The sequence below is a fragment of the Hydra vulgaris genome, chromosome 06 (genome assembly GCF_038396675.1).
Source record: "Hydra vulgaris chromosome 06, alternate assembly HydraT2T_AEP".
Taxonomy (NCBI): domain Eukaryota; kingdom Metazoa; phylum Cnidaria; class Hydrozoa; order Anthoathecata; family Hydridae; genus Hydra; species Hydra vulgaris.
Window position 1 is genome coordinate 25,668,561 of NC_088925.1, and position 21,924 is coordinate 25,690,484.

Genomic DNA, 21,924 nt, shown 5'->3' on the forward strand with positions numbered 1-21,924 from the left:
ATTTGCAAATTAAATATACATTTCAATTATTTATGTTGTTTAAAAAAATTTCACTTAATCATTTTTTAGCAAGAAATTGAAAAAAATGTTTTTTTTCTCCCTCTTTCTTTTATTAACTTGTGGAAAAATTGCTGTAAAAACTTTGAAAATAGTTGAGCAAAAGAATTTTGTGTTCACAGAAGAAAACTGGGAAAAGATGTTAGAAGGTGAATGGCTTGTGAAATTGTAAGTAATTATTTTCTTCATAATCTATTGTTTTTGTTCTTTCATTGGAAGAATTGCATGAAGCTAAATTTTTTATATTTTTTTCAACATATCATTTTTTTACAACCATTACAAAATTCTGTAACTTTATAATAAATAATAAATCAAAATGTTAAATAAGTAATTAAAAGTTAAAATAAAATTTTATATTTATGTTTAAATAATTTTTTTTGAATAATAACCTTTATTTGTCAAAATTAGTATTATTAAAGTGAAAATAAATAAATGTTGCTTATTTAGTCAATTTCTAGCTATTATCAAATGCTGTTAAGTAGATCCTTGAAATAAATAATTCTTTGATGCATTTCATTTTTTTTTTTTTTTTTTTTTTGTATTACCGGCTTGAATGGTCTGTAGAATTTGAAAATTATTTTGTATTTACATTTAAATTCAATAGTAAAGATTGAGGTGCATCAGGGTTCAGTGCTTAGTCTTTTGTTTTTTATCTCTTATCTCTCTCTATCTTTTGTTTTAATTGCTGTTATAATATTTTCAAACATAGCCAAGATAGCTGTCCCAACCACATCAATGTCTAATTAACTCAAAGCCTATCACAATAACTCTCTTGGTACCCTGGGGTTTTTTCAAGTTCTGCAAATGCTGCTCACAGTTGTTGTTTTTAAAATTTTTTTTGAACTTATAAATCTTTACTATCCAACTTTTTTATCAAACCATTTGGGATTTTAGCCTTTTGTACAATTACGATTACAAAGAACTGACACCCTTGAAAACTTTGAAATCTCAGCCAATATACCACAAGAATTAACAGTCTTCCCTAACTGAGTCCTCTAAGATCAGAGTAAGCATTAAAAAACCCGCCCAAAAAAATCTGCCTAGTTAAACCCAATAAAACACACCTAAAGAAACCCAATAAAACCCGGGCAATCTGGGTTTTATTGGGGTTTTTTAAAGATGCTTTATAATTTTATGAACTATTAAAACCAACATTTCTGAAAACATAAACATATTATAGTAGCTAGCTATAAAGGAAAAATTCAAATCAAATACAATATTTTTAATAAAAAAGTATATTTTCGGGAACCAAATTAATTAAAAGATTCATTCAATAAGACTTTTTAGGATAAATACACTTTGATAAAAGTTATTTCATTTATGACATTTTACATTTTACATTTAAAAATAGTTGACTTTTTACAAAACCAACTATTTTTGATTATGTCTATATATTTTTAGAAGCTTTTTTGCCTTTTCACATCTCTCATATTTTGTTTCCAACTTTTGACCAAATAAAACCAAACTAGGAAAATATTCTTTCAATTGATCTAGAATTAAATTTGCAAAATCTTGCAGGCAAATTTTTCAGAACTGATTTCTTGTTTCTCGGGTTAATGATAGGCCACTCACTGCACAATATTGTTGATATAATTTGATCACTAAACATCCTAGTATAAAACCATAGTCCTTTAATTTAAGCAAAATCGACCAAGTTACAAAATCAGGATAATGATTGTAAAGCTATTTTCTGCCTTGTCTTTATTTTTAATCATTAGGTTTTTACCTACAAAAAAAAATTGTTTTTATTATTATTTAAACCTATTTTTAGTTATTATTTTTCCTTTAGGTCTATAAAAACGTATTTTGTAATAAAAACTTTAATTTAAAAAAAGGTAAATACTTGATTCTAAAACAGCACCAACTTTTTTGAGTTGGATTTGAAGATTATTAGCATTTTTAAATATTGCTAGATTTTCAATGATATTAAGTTGATATTGTGTATGATAGCATCAGCTGTTGCTTCTTACAAGGTTTTAGCAAACTTATAAAACTAACAGATGCCGAAGAACTTGTTCCAACTTGAGATGGTCCAGCTATCAGAGCAGATTTACTAACACTTGAATCATTATTTGGAAATATATTATCACAAGTTTTATTCAAATATTTTTACAGATTTAGATTGTCTATTTTATTTTTTATGCTATTCATCCCAAGGCTGAGAAAGCCAATACAGTCAAGGAGGCTACCTTATTGTGATTACAACCCTCTTTCAACTCTCAACTCAGAAATTTGAACCTTTACGAAGAAGGGCGCTGCATGGAGAAACAAGTTTGTTCATTTGAATTTCAAGTTCAAATTTGAAGTTCAATTGAAACTTCAGTTATTTCCCATTTCTCATTGATATTTTTCATTATAAAAATATTATTCTTAAATCAAAAATAAATTTACACAGATAGGTTTAAAATTAAATTTTTTTTTTCTATAACAGTTTTAAACTATGGTTAAAAATCTTTTTCATAATAATTTCAAAAATTCTTGTTATAAATCATTAAATAACACTATATAAAATATATTTTAAATAGTTGTTTTTAAACATAAAGTTGAAGTAGAAAATTATAATAATTTCCAATACCATCAAACAAACAAAAAAAAAAAAATTTAACAGATACGAAATAAAAATAAAACTCAAAAAAAACCAAAATTACCCAAAAAAAACCCACTGGGCCAAGATTTTTTTTAAAATAACCTGGGTTTTTGCCAAGTCTGTCTGAGATTCACACTTCTACATCAGGTCACTCTTTACTTGAGATTCACTTGAGATTCACTCTTCTACATCAGGTTATTAGGTCTGCTGGTTCATTCATGTTATTCACTCCAGATAAACCTTTGTTTAAATTTTCATATTTTAATTTTTTAAGATAAATTCAACATGTTTTTACCACAACTTCATTTGTAAGTAATTCACCATGTTTTTACCTTCATTTGTAAGTATTTTTTCATCTTGCTCTTTAACTCAGCCTTCTTCAACAGCATTCATATATTTTTTTAATCATTATTTTTAACCTTCTTTTTACACAACTCTGAACACTACATTTTCTTCACAACTCTGAACGCTACATTTATTGTTCTTTAAGTTTGCCGTTTCATCAATAATTTCTGCTCATTTGATTGAGTTTTGTATACAGTTTGTTTTGGTTTGCGTATAGTCAAGAAATACAGAAGCTTTTTTTCTTTAATCACCATAATGCTTTGCATCAATTTTTTAACATTATGATTCATTGCGTGAGAACCCTTTTGTTGTTCCACATACTTCATCAGTTAATTCTAAAAAGCTTCTCTTTAAGTTTTTAAACATTTCACACTTTTTTGTCTTTCACATTAATTTCAGTTTTAGAGTTTTTTTTTCTAAATGGTCTCATACTTCGTCTTTTTTAATTTCTAAATTCTACACTTATTTACAAAATCTCTTTTTTTTTCATATTTTCTGCCAATTTTATAATACAAGTAAATAATTTGTGCTATCTAATAAAATCTTTAAGGTTGTATTACTTTTATGTTACTCTCACATTTTTTGTCTTGCCTTTTGGTTCTGTTGATTTTTCTTATAAACTATGTAATATTCACTATTTTATAGCATCTAAAAATTAAAATATTTCTTCTTCCATATTTTAGGCTTAACTCATTTCCACCATGTGCTGTTTTAAAACCATCTGGCTGCACCAACATGTTCATTCATGTTTTTGCATACAGTTTTTCTCTCATTTTCTCCATTTTCTTGATTATCATCAAGTGCATTCATACTTGACACATCAGCATCAGCAACACTGTCGTTGGTTGCAGCTGCTGTCATCATGTTATTGAGGGATCCCCACAAGCCTATTTCTAGTGTAAATTCTGTCACTGAGTGCTGAGACTAGACTGGTTTTGATCCTGAACCTGGTACTGTTGGAAGTTCATTGAGTAGTTCACAAAGCTTTGATAAGTTGGCCTTCAGCTTCTCAGGTTGCTTGCAGTAAAGTGACTTGTACCTGGGATCTACCAGTGTGCAAACTGCATCCGGCCGAACCTATTAAAATATTATAGAAACTGTCAAATAGTTCAAGGAATATAGATAATTAGATAATAATATATTACATAGGTATGACCATGGTCCGTAATGCAATTGAAGTTAAAGAAAGCTTTATGTGGAAATAGGTAATTAAAAATTAGTGTGTGATTGATAATGACAAAAAAGATTGATAAAACACTGAAATAAACGTTTATATACTGAGTCTCAGTATATAAATACTTATTTATGTTACCTCGTCAAAAGAAGGAAACCTTTCTAAAGATGCCACAAGTCTCCATGCCAGTGAAATTTCAGAGCCTCTATTTGCAATATCACTGATGAAACCTTGCAATTTCTGGTGTAATCCATGCAGATCTGGTATTTTCATAGATAACGTTGAGTAACTTTCACCACAACTCTCTGCTAGCCTGTTCAAAAGGAGTTAAAATCTTTATACAACCCTCATCGAGTTTCCATTCGTTAGTAGTGAGATTCTCCACCTTACCAGTTAATGCGATTTCGGCATTTTTTGCGATTTACAGCAACTTTTTAAATATAAAAATTTAGATTTGAAATTTGAATTATATTCAATTAACTAAACACATTTGATTCGAGTTCGATTGTTGAATAAACTCGAACTCGAGACTTCGAGTTTCACACACCTCTATTATCTACACAAATTTTCTATGAACTTATTATCTATTTTGCTCTATCTATCAGAATTTTTATTGAACATGAGTTGTAATATTTTTTTGAATGAGTTTGAATGAATTTTGTGAATTCAATTTTTTTAGCACTAGCTAATGTTGTGTCTTCATGACTTTAATTATCAAAACTAATTTAATAGGCTCTATGGTTTTGAGAAGTGCTTTTAGAACAGAAAAGTGTAATATTTTTATTTTGTCAAATGCCTTGAATTAACTTAATGTTTTGTGAATTATTGTTTCAGTCTTGATTAGTGGCTCAATCATAGTTGGAATAGAATTCCATTGAGTTTTATACATCAAGAAAAAGCTATATCTCATGGTTGAATTTGTGCTTTAGTTTGCTTAGAAGTACACTGCTGTGGTCCTCGGATTTTTTGATGAATTTCAAAAGTTTTTTTGAATTCTCTAGCAGGTCATGATAACCTATCTCTTCCTGTGAGATGACATCTTTGCTGATGATTTCCATATCCATTCTATTATTACATTATATAAAACATTATATAAGTAAAGAGTTAAAATGTTTCCAAGTGCAAACATTTATACATCCTAAAGTATATTTTTTTAATTCAAAATTCATTTTATATTTTGTATATATACGCATATATGATCATCATTATGATCAACATGATCATTATAATCGTCATTACCATCATCATCATCATGATCATGATTATCATGATCATCATCATTATCACATCATCATCATCATCATCATCATCATCATCATCATCATCATCATCATCATCATCATCATCATCATCATCATCATCATCATCATCATCATCATCATCATCATCAGGCTTTAGCCTTCCATATTTATGCTGTTTCTCTAATATATACAATCAAGAGCATTTTCTTTCCTTAAATAAATAAGCTCATACATTAAGGCAATATCTTCAAGTTTACTTACTTCTACCTTTATCATTTAATTCTAAAGCTGCTACCTCTCTACATGCTGATACTTAAATCACTTAAATCTTCTCTAACAAATATTACTTGACACAACCTTTTTTTCTTATGTCTAAGATTATCTCTCGTTTTCTTGTCATGTTAGAGTCACACCACACATCCATCTGATCATTTTTTCTTTCAGGAAAATACCAGCATCTAAATAAATAGCAAGCATATATGTTTATATCCTTATTATGTATGGAGAAATGCGCATCTTTTTATGGGTTTGAACTTTCATGGGTCTGATTTTTTTACTTCGCCCTAGAATAAGGCAGAGTTATTTGGAAAGACCTTTTCCTCTAACTTGGCTCTTGAATCTAATGGCCATATTCTTCCTGTCATAACATTTAAACAGATTAACCCATTGTTTAACATCCAAATCACTCTGGCTCCCAATGTTAAAGTTAATTCTCAATTAAACATTTCTATAGTTTGTGTTTAAGACAAGGTTTCCACCATAGTCCTAATAAAAGTGTTCTCCAGAACTCTCTTCAATTTTTGCTAAACTATTAAAAAATGCTAAATTAGTAGTTCCAGTTTTTAAAAACTCTAGAAAACACTTGGACCTCTCCAACTATCCTACGATTAGTCTTCACCCTATTATTAGTTTCTTTATATAAATTTTTTAAGATTATTAAATCATTTCTTTCTAACTGCAGTATTAAAGTTATTCTTGAAGGCCTACACTCGTCTTCATTTCGAGTAACTTTCTAAGAACTAAGGTTCTATCTTTTACATCTTAAGTGGCTCTATTTGCTGGCAGCTCAACTTTATACTCCTGTCTTGACAAAAATCTTCACTTTTTGATTGCTTAGAACAAGCAGCTGATTTTTAATCTGATCCTCTTCTGAACAGCCTAAGCCTTTCAGTGGCTAATGGATTTAAATTCCACAACTTTTGTTAAAAAAACAAAACTCATTTATTTACTACAAAAAATATTGCAATATTATTGGCATTCCTATATTGACGAATAAGCACCCTCTTACTCTTAGACAAAGTCTAAAAGCACATTGTAAATGTAATTAGACCTGCTAATCTGCCAAGCTTGAGCCACCCTCTCAATGTTGTAAGGTTGCATTTCTTTATTTTTTCTACAAATACTATCATGGTCAATGGTCAAATGTGCTATCATCTCTATTACAATAAACCATAACTTATTCTTGCTTGGCTTCTTATTCAACAAGTTGCATCCTTTTATTGTATCTGTCCCTTCATGCTATAAAAACTTTTATTAATCCAGTTTTTTTCCTTGCACATCCAAAAAACCTTATAACTCTTACCCTCTTCATGTTTTGCATTTATATACAACTTACAACTTTTTAAGTTTTCAGTTAACTATTTCCTAGCTTTTTAACCCTATCCTCTATTTTAAAGTAACTCATAACTTAATAATGGTTGCTTGCAATCTTAATGGAAGTAAATAAGAGTTTAAAAATATATAAATTTATGCCAGCATTTATTATTTAGTAAATGTAAGTATAAAATTATAATATATAAATTATAATATATAAATTAAATTATATAAAGCATTATAAGTATTTTTCTATCCCTGACTATCAACCCTTGCTAAATCTTATAATTTTGGGTGGGCCGTGACTGAAGCTGGGTATACAAAAAGTCTCATTTTTAGCCTGGGCTGGGGCCGGGGCCCTGGTCACTTCCTATTGAGCAGTTCATCAACAACAATGCCTTGCATGTTGAGATGGTTCTTCAATGTATAGGTTTGCATTCTACAGCAACATTAAAGTTTATTGTGCCTCTATTTCTTTAGTAAGTGCATTTTTGCATTTTGTAGCTTAGTTACCATAGTTTCCATGCTTTCGACATGGCTAAAATCAATAAGTATTTATTAATTTAAAAAGATTTATTTAATCTAATATTTTACATACTGTTCCAATTAATAAAGCTGTAAACAAGCTTTTTTTTTTTATTTAAAATTATGCTCCACTAAATATTTTAAAAACTCACTTTAAATTTAAATCTGTGCACAAATAAATATTCAAAACAACCCACGACACGGTGACAATTTGTCACTGAAATTGTATACACTAAGTATAAGGCAATCTCCATTTTTACTCTAATCTAATTCATATCTATATAAATATTTTGTATATATTTTGTAACATTATTAAAGTTATCATAGAATAAATTAAGTTTGAAGCAGAATCACACACAGAACAGAAAAGCCTAAATTTTTAGTTACTGGATTTTAATTCCTAACTTTAATTCCTCTAAAAATAAAAGTTTCAGCAGTATAATTTTTTTTTATAATATTTTAGATATTAGTAAAGATTTCCAGAAATTTACAGGATTTCACTATGTATCATAGAGTCACAGCAATTGTTTAAATGCAGTTGCACAACATTTCATGTAGTGATTTTTATGAAAATAAATTGCTTGTGAGTATTTCAAGTGAAATATTATATCTCTACAAATCATATATAATAGGGGTTTTCAAAAAATAAAATTTTCAAAACACAAATACACAAGAAGCCAAATTTGGGGAAAATATTAAAAAAATATGATTACAAAAACAAATTCCAGAAATATTGAAATTTATCTTGTGCAAAATACCACGAAAAATGCCTTAAATTGTTCCTCAATTATTTGGCTTGGAGTGCTAGCTAAATCTCAATATTTTGTAAAAAAAAATGTGATCATAATGGTTTAAAGTTTTTTTTTAGATTTTTGTGTATCCTAGTCTTTTCATAATTATTGTTTATATTAAAAAATAATTTCACAAAAAAGAATTTTGCGCAAATACGCAAAAAAATGAATTTTTTTTTTGCATAAATTATACGAAATCTTTTTTTATTTTAAACAAAACTAATGAAAAAACCAGAATATACAACAATCTAAATAAAAAATTTGGACCATTATGATCACATTAGAAAAAAAAATTTAGGGCATTTTTCGAGTTATTTTGCTGCTTGAGCACAAGGTAAAAGTCAATATTTTTAGAAATTTTTTTTGTAATCGCATTTTTTTTATATTTGCCCCAAATTTGGTTTCTTGTGTATTTACGTTTTTAAAATTTTATTATTTTGAACACCCCTAATATATAATATATTATTTTGAACACCCCTAATATATAATATATTATTTTGAACACCCCTAATATATAATATATTATTTTGAACACCCCTAATATATAATATATTTTCAGTGAGAAATAGCAGTCATCAAATATTTTTAGCTAGAAAAACGTTTTGAAAATTGTTGTATATTTTTCTAACTATTGCGACATTACCACCAAAAAAAAAAAAAAAAACGATAAAAATATATATTTAAACAGGTAGTCTAAATTATGATAAAAATATTTTTGTTATAATTGTTCTTAAGAAAATTATAAATTGCTAGAAGTTCCAGCTTCTAATTGTAAAAACAAAGAAAATTAAAAAATCAAGCACAGTAGTTTTATTGTGTTGCCATCAATTGGAAGATTACTATCTAGGGTTAATGAGCTTCTCCTACTTTAACCTCATTAAAATAGGGCTTTGTTTCAAAGCTTTTTTATCTCCTAGATGAGTTGTCTTCACCGTTGCTAAAGAGTGTCACTTGTCAAGAAACATTCTTTCATTCTTATATAATCATTCTTAGTTTTTCGCATTAAAAGATTGCTAGTGTTAAAATTTTTTAACCTAGTTAAAAAATTCTAACTAGTGCAATGCTTTTTTGTGTTAGAATATTTTGGTTTTTTACTAAAATAGACCATATTTTTGATTGTTTTTTAAGTTTGTGAGTTATTTTTTTGGTGTAGAGATAGTTAATTATTAATGTTTTCTAGAGTTCATATATGTTCAATGTATTAAATCCGAATATATGTTAAATTAAGAGGTCAAGGTCTAGCACAGCTGCTAGGCATTTTGACATAAATTTGATAAATAAAATTTTACCAACATATTATTAGGAAACCTTGGTAAATAGTAAATAAAATGATAAAAACAGTGGATGGGTGATAATTTTAGGGGTCAGAGAAATCTCTACAGTTTTAAAAAATGGAACAACAGATGCCAATCTTGCAGTCTCCTAAATGAAAAAGATATTAGTTTTGTTAAATTTGTTTTTTTGTTATTTGTTATGCACTTGTTAAATAGTTTAAAGAGTTTAATTGTCATAAAAATGTAATTATCATAAATTATCATAATTTAAAAATGTTAATTAAAGTTTTTGAATTTACACTTACAATATGTATAACTTATGTTACTACAGCTCACAGCTTTCTTTAGTGAAAGTTGCAATATGAGCTTATGAAAATAAAATTCAAAAATGATTGAAAAAAAAATCAAAAAAAGTTTTACACAATCTAAAGCATTATTAAAATGTTAAAAAAAAATACTTTACTAAAAATATTGAGAAAAAAATTATTGTATACTTGAAAAAAAAATTGAAAAGTTAAAAAAAGAAAATTTATCACTTTAGAAAGGAATCATTTAAGTAAACAAACCAATGAATTTTCAAAATCAACATAGTGAACTACTTAATAAAGAGTTTAACAACTTTAAAAAATAAAAAAATAGCAAAATGTTTTTTGTGAAAAAGAAAAGTACAACCAAAAAATGTAAAGACAAATTTACAGAATTAAAAATTTGGAGTAAGCAAAACAATTTAAATGGAGCAAAAGAAAGCATGAAGTGGGACAGAAGAAAACATGAGCTAATGACAATAAATTTATTTTTTTCTAAAAGAACTGTAAATATTGTAAAGTAATATATACATTCTTATGTTATAAGATAAGAAGTTCTTTTTAAGAATTTTATCACGTTTAAATAAGCTGCAAAAATAAATTAATGCGAATACCTTATTTTCAACTTTCATGATAAATACCTAAGATCTAATATCAATTTAGATCAAGATATTAATTTTTTCAATGATGTGAACACATTTTGTTTTTATTAATAACCAATAGATGTAACAGTCTTATTACAGAGCACTGCAAAAGACCATTTAACTAGGAAGTTTATGTTACTTTTCTTTGCGGTGTTGCATATATATGCCAGAATATCAAACCTTAGATGTCGATATTCTGGAGCATACACTGTAACCGCTGTGCCATGGCTACTCAATTTAGATGTCCTAATATATATATTTTTTATTTTTATTTTTAAAAGAAGCATAAAATAGATAATAATGAAAAAAATGTTTTTTACAATGAAGATGACATCATGATGTCATCGATGACATTTTATGTAAAGCTAACCATACAAATATATAAATATAACTATTTGCATACAAAACATAAAGGTTTAATAAACGTAATTACTATTATTTTAAGTTTCACTTTGATTTAAATTTCAGCAATTCTGTTTATTTTTTTAAATAATATTGAAAATGTAATAGTGAGAGTTTTATGAAACCACTTTGCTATTTTGGTTGCTATAAATTTATGTGCAAAAATTTTCATGATCTAGTAAATTTGAGTTGATTTGCCCCTTGTGTGTGTGTGTGTGTGTGTGTGTGTGTGTGTGTGTGTGTGTGTGTGTGTGTGAGTGTGTGTGTGTGTGTGTGTGTGTGTGTGTTATATATGTTATGTATATTATGTATATATATATATATATATATATATATATATATATATATATATATATATATATATATATATATATATATATATATATATATATATATATATATAAATATATATATATGTGTTACATATATTATATTTATATATGTGTGTGTTATATACATTATGTTTATATATGTGTGTGTTATATATATTATGTATATATGTGTTATATATATTATATATATTTTTTGTGTGTGTTATATTATTTGTGTGTGTATTATATATATGTATATATGTGTTATATATATTTTCTATATAAATATATATTTTATTTATGTATATATTATATATATTATGTATATATTATATCTATATGTATATATATATGGGTGTATGTGTATATATATATATATATATATATATATGTGTGTGTGTGAGTGTGTGTGTGTGTGTGTGTGTGTGTGTGTGTGTGTGTGTGTGTGTGTGTGTGTGTGTGTGTGTGTGTGTGTGTGTGTGTATATATATATATATATATATATATATATATATATATATATATTAGTTATGCTCCATGGTGTCCAGCTTGTCGTGCACTTGAAACTGACTGGTTACAACTAGCAAACTGGGCAGATGAATCTTTTCAATCGATATCTATAGGCAGTGTTGATGTTACTGTGCATGCAGGTTTTTTATTTGTTTTTTTGTAATAAATTTTTATGTTTTTGTTATAAGATAAAATATGATTTAATTATTAGGCATTATAAAAGATATTTGTGTTTCATGTATTTAGCAATTAGTTTCTAAGAACATATAGTGATGCTAAATCTTTGCTTATAACTTCTTTTAAATTTAAGTCTAACAATTATTTTCAGTATATCTGAGATTAGTAGGAATTATGTTGAATCTGTATCATGTTAGTTTGTTACCTATGGTTATTGTTGTAGAGATGTTTTTATAGAAAGGAGTGACTAGGTTTTGAAGTTTACAAGTATAAATAAATTAAGGTTTTACATATGATCAAAATTATATAAATATGATAATGAAAAAAGCAATTCTTGTTTAGATTGTCTTTCTTTAAATTTTTAAAATGAGTAGCAATGATTTTTAAATAAAAATCCTTTTTATTATCAAAACATCATTAGCTTTATTTTTAGCATGTAACTTTCTTAAGAGTTAACATGATTTTATTTATTTTTGTTTAACTTTGTTTGTTTTCAATTATAAATAATTTGATTGTTATTTATTGCTTGATTATATTAAGATATGCAATTATTAATATTAATTTGATATATTGCTTTGATTTTTACAAAAAGTAGGTATTTTCATTTAACAGTGAGTTGAATTTATTGTTACTTTTGTATTAGAGTTAGATTTAAGTATTGGATCGACATAAAATTAATTTAATTGTTTTCTTTTAATGCATAGGGTTTTTTTAGTAATGCATTTTTATATGCAAAAGTAAAATCTGAATTATATAACTTTCTTTTTTGAAGGGTTAAATGGAAGATTTATGGTGACATCATTACCAACAATTCTTCAGTAAGTTTTTGAGACTTGAAGTTTTAGCAAGTTAGCGATGACTGTTTAAATGCGTATAATATAGTACTATATGTATTTACTATATCATTTATACTTGAGTTATTATTTTTTTACTTATTTTTTCATGGTTAAAAAAAAATATTTTTCTGCAATAAGTATATTGTGTCCTATATTATCTTTTTTTTTTTGACCTCATTTAGAATGTCTAAAAGTTCATAATTTTTATAAATTGTATCAAAGTATTAATGATATCTTAATGATATTTTCTGCACTGTTTGTTATGTTAAGATATAACTGTCATACTTTAGAAATAATAAATGTATACTTTATCTGAATTTAAATAATATAAGTTTAATAATATAAACATAATTTAATTAACAAGTATGATATAAATTTAGATGTATACTTATAGAAATAATAAATTTATTTTCTAAATGTGTATCTATATAAAAATATAAGTATATAACTTTCATATATGGGTCTAATCTTATTAATTCTCTAAACGATGAGGCAAAACTATTTGCATGTAACTTTTCCTCTAATTTATCTCTTGAATCTAAAGATCACACTCTCCCTGAGCAAACATCAGACAAATGTTTTAAAGATAAATTATTTTAAAGATATATTATTTAAAATAAGGAAAGATTTTTTTTTTAACAATATTGTTTAATTTAAAGATATTTTATAAATATTTTGTAAAGATAAAGACTTGAAATGTGGTTTTTAATGTGGTTTCAAATTAAATTTAATTACAATGTGGGACTTTAAAATACGCAACTGGCGTAATTTAACTTTTAACAATGTAAATATGTTAATTGAGTAAAGTTACATTTACTTGCATTACGCTTTTCCATTATGCAACAAAAATGTATATAACAACTCTAAACTTGGTTTTCGAGTCTTTAATTAATAAATTTCTATCATATCATCTTGAGCTCAACAACTTACTCTTTAACAATATTTCTAAGTTCTCTACTTTATAGTTTCTTAAAGTATTTTTCTTCATGTATCTCTTGTTTTGCACCTCTTCATCTATTAGGCTGTTTCCTATCTAGGATGTTGAATGCCATATCTTTTTGAGTCTACTTATGGGTTTCTGCTTGGGCCTCCTTGATAGTGCCTATGCAACTCTTCCTGCTATCTCCTAATGAGGGTACAGCTCTAAAATTCAGTTTGATGGTTCTGAGTCTGGGTGTTAGTAAGGTTTCTTGAGCACTGTGGTAACTCTCAGAGAGGCGAGTTCCATCAACAGCTGTAAAATATCAGAGTGTTAACACTGCCATGTTGCACATGGTTGGTGTCCCTTTTAGTGCTTTTGGTGTGCATTGTGAAGGCCACTTAAGGATCCCTTAGTTATAACTTTAAATTAATTAGCAGGGCTGAGGCAACTGCATAACTCATTGCTCGGGGTTCTTTTATTGTTTGTTGTTATCCTTCTTTTCAAGACTCCACTCTTTTTTATGCTACTTCTTATCAAATTAAAAGAGCCCTTTCCCTTTATCTGCTAAGCTTGGGCCACTGTCCCATTGTTTTAAGGTCACATCTCTTGTTCTTTGCTACAAATACTATCATGGCCGCTGCTCAGACCAGCTAACATGTCTAGTTCCATCAACCAAAACTCATTTTCTCTTGAATTATCATTCAGCAAAATCATATCTTTTTACTGTATCTGTTCTTTCATGCTCTAAAATCTTTTAATTATCTAGTTATTCCTTAGTTAGCATCTAGATTAAGATAATGGTAAGCATAATAATCTCCCCCTCTATAACTACATTTACAATGCACTTTTAGACAAGGTCAAAAAGTGCATTGTAAGCATTGTTTGTAAGTGTCCTGCTCTAGTTACTAAGCTTTTGTCATCGTAAATTTTGTCATGTAAGTTTGCATCTTTTTCTTTTTTCTACATATATTACCATGTTCGTTTCTTAAGCAAGCTCGTTATCTTTTGTTAAACTGAACAAAACACAATCTTGGGTGTCTTGTTGTTCAGCTAAGTCACATCATTTTACTGTAACTGCTTTATGCTTAGAAAACACCTATTGTTTAAGGTTTTGGCGATCCAATAGTTTTTTGTTTAATGTAATGACTAGATAAGAAAAGGACAAAAAATTAAATAAAGTTGGCTTCGAAAATTATCTTGTCAAAAATGTATGTTTAAAAAATTTAAAGAATCTCAGATCAAAACACTACAAGCGTTCGGTATACCAAAATATAGTGAAAAACCAAAATGAATCAATTTTAAGCAAGTGTCAGAACTTACGCTGATGAATCTTTTGAAACTTTCACCACTGTTGAAAACAAAAAGCGTTTTACATTTTCAGGTGTTTTTATCCCAAGAAATGACGGGTTTTATTCTTTGGGCTGAGAAAATATATCGTATGCAAATTACAAATCAAAACAAAAGTTTGAACCTTAAATATTTGTTTAGTTTGTGCTGTTCAGCAAAAGTTTTTCAGTTCTCCATACATTGAAAAAAGAGCCAGCAATTGATTTCAATATCTATGCTGAAAAATATTATCAAAAAATACCAAAATGGTCATCAAATTTTGGATAAACATTTTTTGAGCAGAATTAACTAGCTTGAATGAAGAAAAGGCAACTGTTTGGTTGAAAAAGGATAATTCAAATCAAATGAAAGGTATTTGTTTAAACCATGGCAAAATGTTTTTAAAAAATAAAGGACCTTTTTCTAATTTGTGAATATAACTTTTTCGTTGTCATGTGTCATTGTATTTTTGATAAAAGGTAACAGTAAAAAGTGACAAAGAAATAACTCATTGCTTTTGCATTAAATTTTTTTAACCCAGTTTTATTTAATCTGCCATTTTATTTAATTTTATTAAATCTTTAATCCTTATTTAATCTTTATCATTTTTTTCAAATCTTAATAACTGCATTTGTTTAAATCTTTATCTTTACTACCAGGTTCTGCAGTTCTTTTTTGCATATCTTACATATTCTTTTGCAATAAACTGTTTGTTTTGAGCTTTCTGAATTTTGACCGCATTGGTTCAAAAAATTTTTTAGACGTGTTTTATATTTTACTTTCTTTTTGTAAAATTGTTAGCCATACAAGGTTAGGGAGCTCTTCCCTCTTTAATTATCAAAGGCTGTTAATGTGTCGTGCTAGACTCTAACCCGACCCAATTAAACCAGGCCTGAGTTTTGTTATTATAGACCCACTAATTAATAGGCTAATGGGTCTGGCGGATTTTGGGCTTATAATAACAGAACCCAGACCCATTTCAAATGGGTTGGGTCTGGGTAAAGACCTAACTCATTAACAGCTCAATTTATATCAGACTTTTCCTTCTCCTAGGTAAGTTAACTTCTCAATGCTACTTCTGGCTAACTTCACCTGGCTTGTTTTGTTATGTTATTAAGTATTTTATGTAACTGTAAACAGTTTTTATAAATATATATTTTTTATTTTGCAAGTATACAGTAAAAAAAAAAAAAAAAAAAGGCATACTTAATTTCTAACACTGCTAGTAAATGTAAATACTTAAGAAATAATAGATATACAGTCGTAATAATTTTTTAAATATATAACAGTATTACTTAGCAATATTAATGCAAAACATTTCATTTAGTGTTATTAATGGTGAATTGTAATACTTGTCAAATATTAATTCTAAATATTTTATTTAGTGTTATTAATGGTGAATTTTATTACTTAACAATGTTAATTCTAAATATCTTATTTAGTGTTATTAATGGTGAATTTCGGGTTTATAAAGAAAGTAGAGAACTCAACAAGTTAAAAGAGTTTATAATTGAAAAAAAGTGGAACGAAATTGAACCAACTTCATCATGGACAAATCCTAACTCATTTTTGTAAGTTTTTTCATAACAACTTAATAAATAGGAATAAAATATAAGCAAATAAATTAATAAATAAAACACAAATTACTAAAAACAAATTTACAAAATTAAAAAAACTAAAAAAAAGAAATAAAAAAAGATATTTGAAACACACTTAAAATAAACACAAAACAAAAAAAGTTAATTCTAAATTTTATATATATATATATATATATATATATATATATATATATATATATATATATATATATATATATGTATATATATATATATATATATATATATATATATATATATATATATATATATATGCATACAAGTATATAAAATTATTTTTGACTTGTTTTAAAAGTGCATCACAAATTTACACAAAGCAAAAATTACACTTTTTTTTATAAGTGAATGTGCAACTATATATTTTTGAATAAATAGTTATTAGAAATCTAAAATCTTTGCTTTCAAAACAAATACGCTATGTAATTAAGTAGAGTTTTTATTTTTGTAATAAGTTGTATTTAATGTTACTCATTAACTTTTTAAAAATAAAAGATTATTATTTGCAAAGCCGCAATTACATATTTACGAAACAATAGTAATAAAAAATTCATCTAAAACTTGACTTGTGGTCACTAGGTTATGTTTTATTTTAGGACGCTTATGCTTATAGTCATCCTCAGATAAAGCATAATTAAATTTGTGAATTATGTAAGCATATTGTAATAAAAAACCAAAAGATTAAGACTTCACACAACACAAAATATTAGTACTTCACAGTTTTTAAATTGATCTTTGGTGTTATTATATTTAAAATTCTTTTTTTTTAAATCTTTAGGGAAAGTAGATAATCACATAAATGCATTAGACTTTTATTGTGTTTTTTGTTGATTGTTGTTTTCTTCTATAAATGTTTTTTTGTTGTTGTTGTTGTTTGTTTTTGTAGAAACTGTTTTTTCTTCCTCATGCATTTTTTGTTGTTGTTGTTTGTTTGTTTTTTTGCACTTTTTTAAATTTATACTATTATATTACTTTATCATATAAGTATCTTATTCATTGCAAGTAAACTTGAAATAGAAAACTTAAGTAATTGATAATATAAAACAACAGACTTTAGCATTGGTAACAAAAACCACAGTTTTTATGTGCTTTTCGTACCAACATGGTTAATCATTTTTAATTGTTAGTTTTCTAAATTGAATTGTTGCCAGAGAAAACTTCTAATTGAAATAACTTGCTTCTAATCTGGTGTAATACAAACTCCTTTTATGCAGGAGTTTGTACTACTATCGGAAACCACCCACTAAAACACAGATACTATATAGAGAACAAATTGCTGCATATCTATTAAAATGTGTAAGCATAGATTTGATTGCATATTCATTATAATATATAAATATCAATATAGTTTTATATTATTATATCTAAACATGAATATAGTTTTAAATCTGTTATGACATTTGAAAATGGTTCATCTGTTCTACTTATCAATAACATAATAGAAAGTAAAACCAGTCATGATTATAATGTTATTTTAAAATTAAATTTAGGTAAAACTTTTTTTGGTTTAATTTATAAAAACTAATATAAAAGCCTTTTGTTTCACATAATTAGAATGAATGCAATGAGTAAAGTATTTGGTTTGTCAGTGAAACTAAAGGTTTGTTTAGATCAGTTTTTACCTGTATTTTTTTTTTTTAAATATCTAATCATTAAATTACCAAATAAGTGTACTGTAAATACAATTCAATATAAGTATACAATGCAATATAAATAAATACAATGCAATATAAGTACTTTTTTATAGGATTTTCATAGCACATTGAATGATGAATATAATATCCCTTCATGGATTTCTTTCTTGTTATTTGGTTTGATTGTTATTATTCTTGGACTGCTTCTCGGTGTTGTAAGTAATTTAAAATGTTTTTTAGTATATATATATATATATGTATATATATATATATATATATATATATATATATATATATATATATATATATATATATATATATTATTCATTTCAAAAAAATTTAAGGTTGTCGCTTAGGGCTGTATTAAGTATGCAAAATATATGCTGATCTTATTCCATTATCTTTTGAATAATTATGCTGACATAAATCAGAGAGAAAAAAAGAAAAAACAAAAAATTATTTTACTATAGCAAAAGTGTTTTATATCTAGGTACCTGTCCAAATTCAAACTCTCAATTAATTTATGAACTGAACTCTCTCCCCATTTTCCACAGATGGTTATTTCAGCTTATAGCTACCGCAAACAGCTATTTCAGTGTGATGCCATCGATGTGTTAGTGTGCGTGTGTGTGTGTATACGTATACATACATACATACATATATACATACATACATACTAGTTTTATTAAAACAAGTGTAAGCATATGATGAAGTGAAGTTAATTTTAAGAACATATAATGCAATAAAAAGCGATATGTTCTATAACATTTGTGCTAAACATTTTTTTATTGTTTTGAGTTACATTTTTACATTATTTTACAGTAATTTAGTAAATTGCGGTTAAAAAAGTTTCCATTAAGACTATAAAAATATAAAAGCATATAAAAAGTATTTTATGACATTTTTTATCTTGTTACATTCATATATTGCTGTACACATGTGGTACACATTTTACGTTTTTAACAAGGGCTGCATTGTATTGTGCAATATTAAATTTGTTTAAGGCTTTAGTTATTCTTTCGGATTGGGTATACCCTCCAGAAACAAACATACCTGATATAATTAAAAAAAAGAATGACGATTTTGTTGAAGCAGACGATGGAAAACCAGATATAAAAGAAGTTGATGCTGAATTGGAGGTATAACTTTAGTTTAGTTTCTTTTTTCAATACCATTTAATTATTTTATCATTAACTTTTTTATGCAAAAAACTAATTATTATTGCAATGCATTGTTTACTAATTCACATTATTTTCAGCATTGATAATGCGCTGTGTGAAACTAAAAAAATTAATTTTCATAGCTTTTACGGAGTTTTGTTAAATATTTTCCAATATATCTTATTATCTAGGAACAGTTTTTTCCAGGGAACATAAAAGAATGATGGTTACAATAATTTTTATTTTTTGCATTAAAATATTTTTACTTTTTTGTGGCATACAGTCTTGTCAAAATGTCACACATGAGCACTGATTGTAGCCTTTGGATTAAAGAGAATTAATTTTCTAATTAAAAAAACAAAAAAAGAGAATTGTCTAGAAAATTTAGTAGAGCAATGTTAGTTATTTAAAGACAAATAACAAAAATAGAGTGAAAAAATGATATAGAAAAAGAATCATATTTTTCAATTCAAAGGAACAAAAATATTAAACAAGTGTTATTTTATACTATCAGTATGAAATAAAAACAAAAACACAAATTTCATTTTAATACTCTGAAAAAAAGGTATGCACAAATGAAGTATTACAACACACAGGTATAAGGTTGATATAAGGGAACTTCTCCCCTTGGTGCAATAAAAAGTCTCAACAACAAAACAACATACTATGATTAACTAGAATTAAACTATAATTTGGAAGCGGTTTTCAGTTTATGACTTTGTTAATATTTAAAATCTACCAACTAATGTTTCTCAAAATTTTAAAAATAAAAATTTTGTACCTTTCATAAATAATTTTAAAGTTTATTTTAAATAATTTTAGATTTTATAAACTTTTTTTTATAAAATATCTAAATTTAGTTTTAACATTTATAATCTATTTCTTGTATTTTAAATTTTAACGTTTTGTTTTTGTTTTCGTCTACTTTATTATATTTTAAAGGACACTGGTTGATAGCAGTTGACTATATATATATATAATTACTGAAAATAGCAATCTTGTATAAATATTTTTGAATAAGTAAATAATCAATAGTGAAAACTTGAAAAATTGATAAAGCTCCTGTTAGGAAGCAAATTTTTATTTTTATTTAATTATAGAATATATGTTTAACATTTATAGACTGTCAAAGTAAATAAATTACTTTTGTAGTTTAGGAGCTATCAGTTTTTAATTATAAATTATGTGATGAATTATATTTCAATCACTTATAATGTTACTTTTTAAAATTTTTTTTTTAAACAGTAATTCAAATATTTGTGCTTTGTTAAGGAAACTGATAACAAAATTGAAGAAAATAAAGTTCGTCAAAGAAAGGTATTATTTTCTGTTTTTCTTTTTAAATTTTTTAGTTTTTTAAAGTTCATTAGATTGAATTATTAATAATATATTAAATAAGATTAAATTAGATTAAATAAGATTAAATTAGATAAAGTTCTAAACTTTTTATATTTTTGTTTTTATTAGATTGAAAAAACAAAAGTCGAATCTTAGAAGTAACAATGAAGCACTTAATAGTTTGGCATCTCGATATCTTATTAAATACTTCAGAGTACTTGCTTTCAAAGAAATCTAGGCTAAAAAATTTGTATAAAGCATGTTAAATTATTATATGCATGATTACATACCATCTCAGTATTAATTAAATGTAATTTTTCAGTTTTAATAAAAATAAATTTAATACATAAAAAAAAATTTTTATAAAAATTTTTTAGCTTATAAAAGTATAAACTTAATAAATACATTTTTAATTGTATATATTTTTAATTTTGTTTAATGTTATATATATATATATATATATATATATATATATATATATATATATATATATATATATATAAATATATATATATATATATATATATATATATATATATATATATATATATATATATATATATATATATATATATATATATATATATATATAGTTTTAAACTTTATTTAAATTTAGGTTCTTTATATTATTATTTTTTTTTTAATATTTATGAATATAAAAATTTAAGGGAAATACGGAGACCTTGTATTTGCTACACAGGAGGGTTCATCTATTAACTTTTACTAGTTACTGAACTATTATTCTTTGTTTATGCTCTTTATTTAACAAGACTATCTTTACTTAATAAGAATTTTAATGAATGGAGTTGGAGTTTATTAATAAGATTAATCAGGAATAGATTCATTCAATAACATAACAAGATAAAGACAGAAGTTCTAAAAGTTGACAAAGAAGTTATTATACAGATGAGCACCAACATCCCTTATAAAGTAGTATACTCATCCAGTTATGATGATGGTTACATTTCAAAAGATTTGGAGGTATATTATATTAATGTATTTGGAGGTATATTTTTATATATATATTACTGGTATATATTACTGATATTTGATTATGTCATATAAATACTGATGTGTGATATGCCATATAAACTTTTTACAAAATATGCTACTGATAGGAAAAATTTTTATTTGTTAAATAAATTAAATCCCAACAAAG

The 21,924-nt window shown here is 25.7% G+C and overlaps 2 protein-coding genes across 6 annotated transcripts in view; both read left to right on the forward strand.

Moving 5' to 3' along the window:
• The first annotated feature begins 60 nt into the window (after positions 1-60).
• Positions 61-21,122, forward strand: LOC100199716 (thioredoxin-related transmembrane protein 1). Its single transcript, XM_065799709.1, has 9 exons — positions 61-225; positions 11,778-11,899; positions 12,709-12,754; positions 16,463-16,591; positions 18,188-18,233; positions 18,381-18,482; positions 19,272-19,406; positions 20,700-20,744; positions 20,895-21,122. The coding sequence occupies exons 1-9, from the start codon at positions 86-88 to the stop codon at positions 20,919-20,921; spliced, it is 792 nt and encodes a 263-aa protein (XP_065655781.1). The 5' UTR covers positions 61-85; the 3' UTR covers positions 20,922-21,122.
• Positions 21,123-21,429: 307 nt separating this feature from the next.
• LOC101235049 (centrosomal protein of 104 kDa) overlaps positions 21,430-21,924 on the forward strand; it is a 47,442-nt gene continuing 46,947 nt past the window's right edge. For 3 of the 5 annotated variants that reach the window (XM_065799712.1, XM_065799710.1, XM_065799715.1), the window contains exon 1: positions 21,529-21,746. Coding sequence is in view for 3 of the 5 variants with exons in the window: in XM_065799710.1 (XP_065655782.1) it covers positions 21,672-21,746 (75 nt within the window). In the remaining 2 variants the exon portion in view is untranslated. Of the gene's footprint in view, positions 21,747-21,924 lie in introns of all 5 variants that reach the window. The other 2 variants (XM_065799711.1, XM_065799714.1) reach the window with 2 other exon arrangements.

Bases quoted from the DNA above. Each gene is read 5' to 3' on its own strand.
- LOC100199716 (XM_065799709.1), top strand. From the start codon at position 86: ATGTTTTTTTTCTCCCTCTTTCTTTTATTAACTTGTGGAAAAATTGCT. The intron at 226-11,777 runs GTAAGTAATTAT...TATATATATTAG, and splicing joins GGTGAATGGCTTGTGAAATT to TTATGCTCCATGGTGTCCAG. The intron at 11,900-12,708 runs GTTTTTTATTTG...TCTTTTTTGAAG, and splicing joins TGATGTTACTGTGCATGCAG to GGTTAAATGGAAGATTTATG.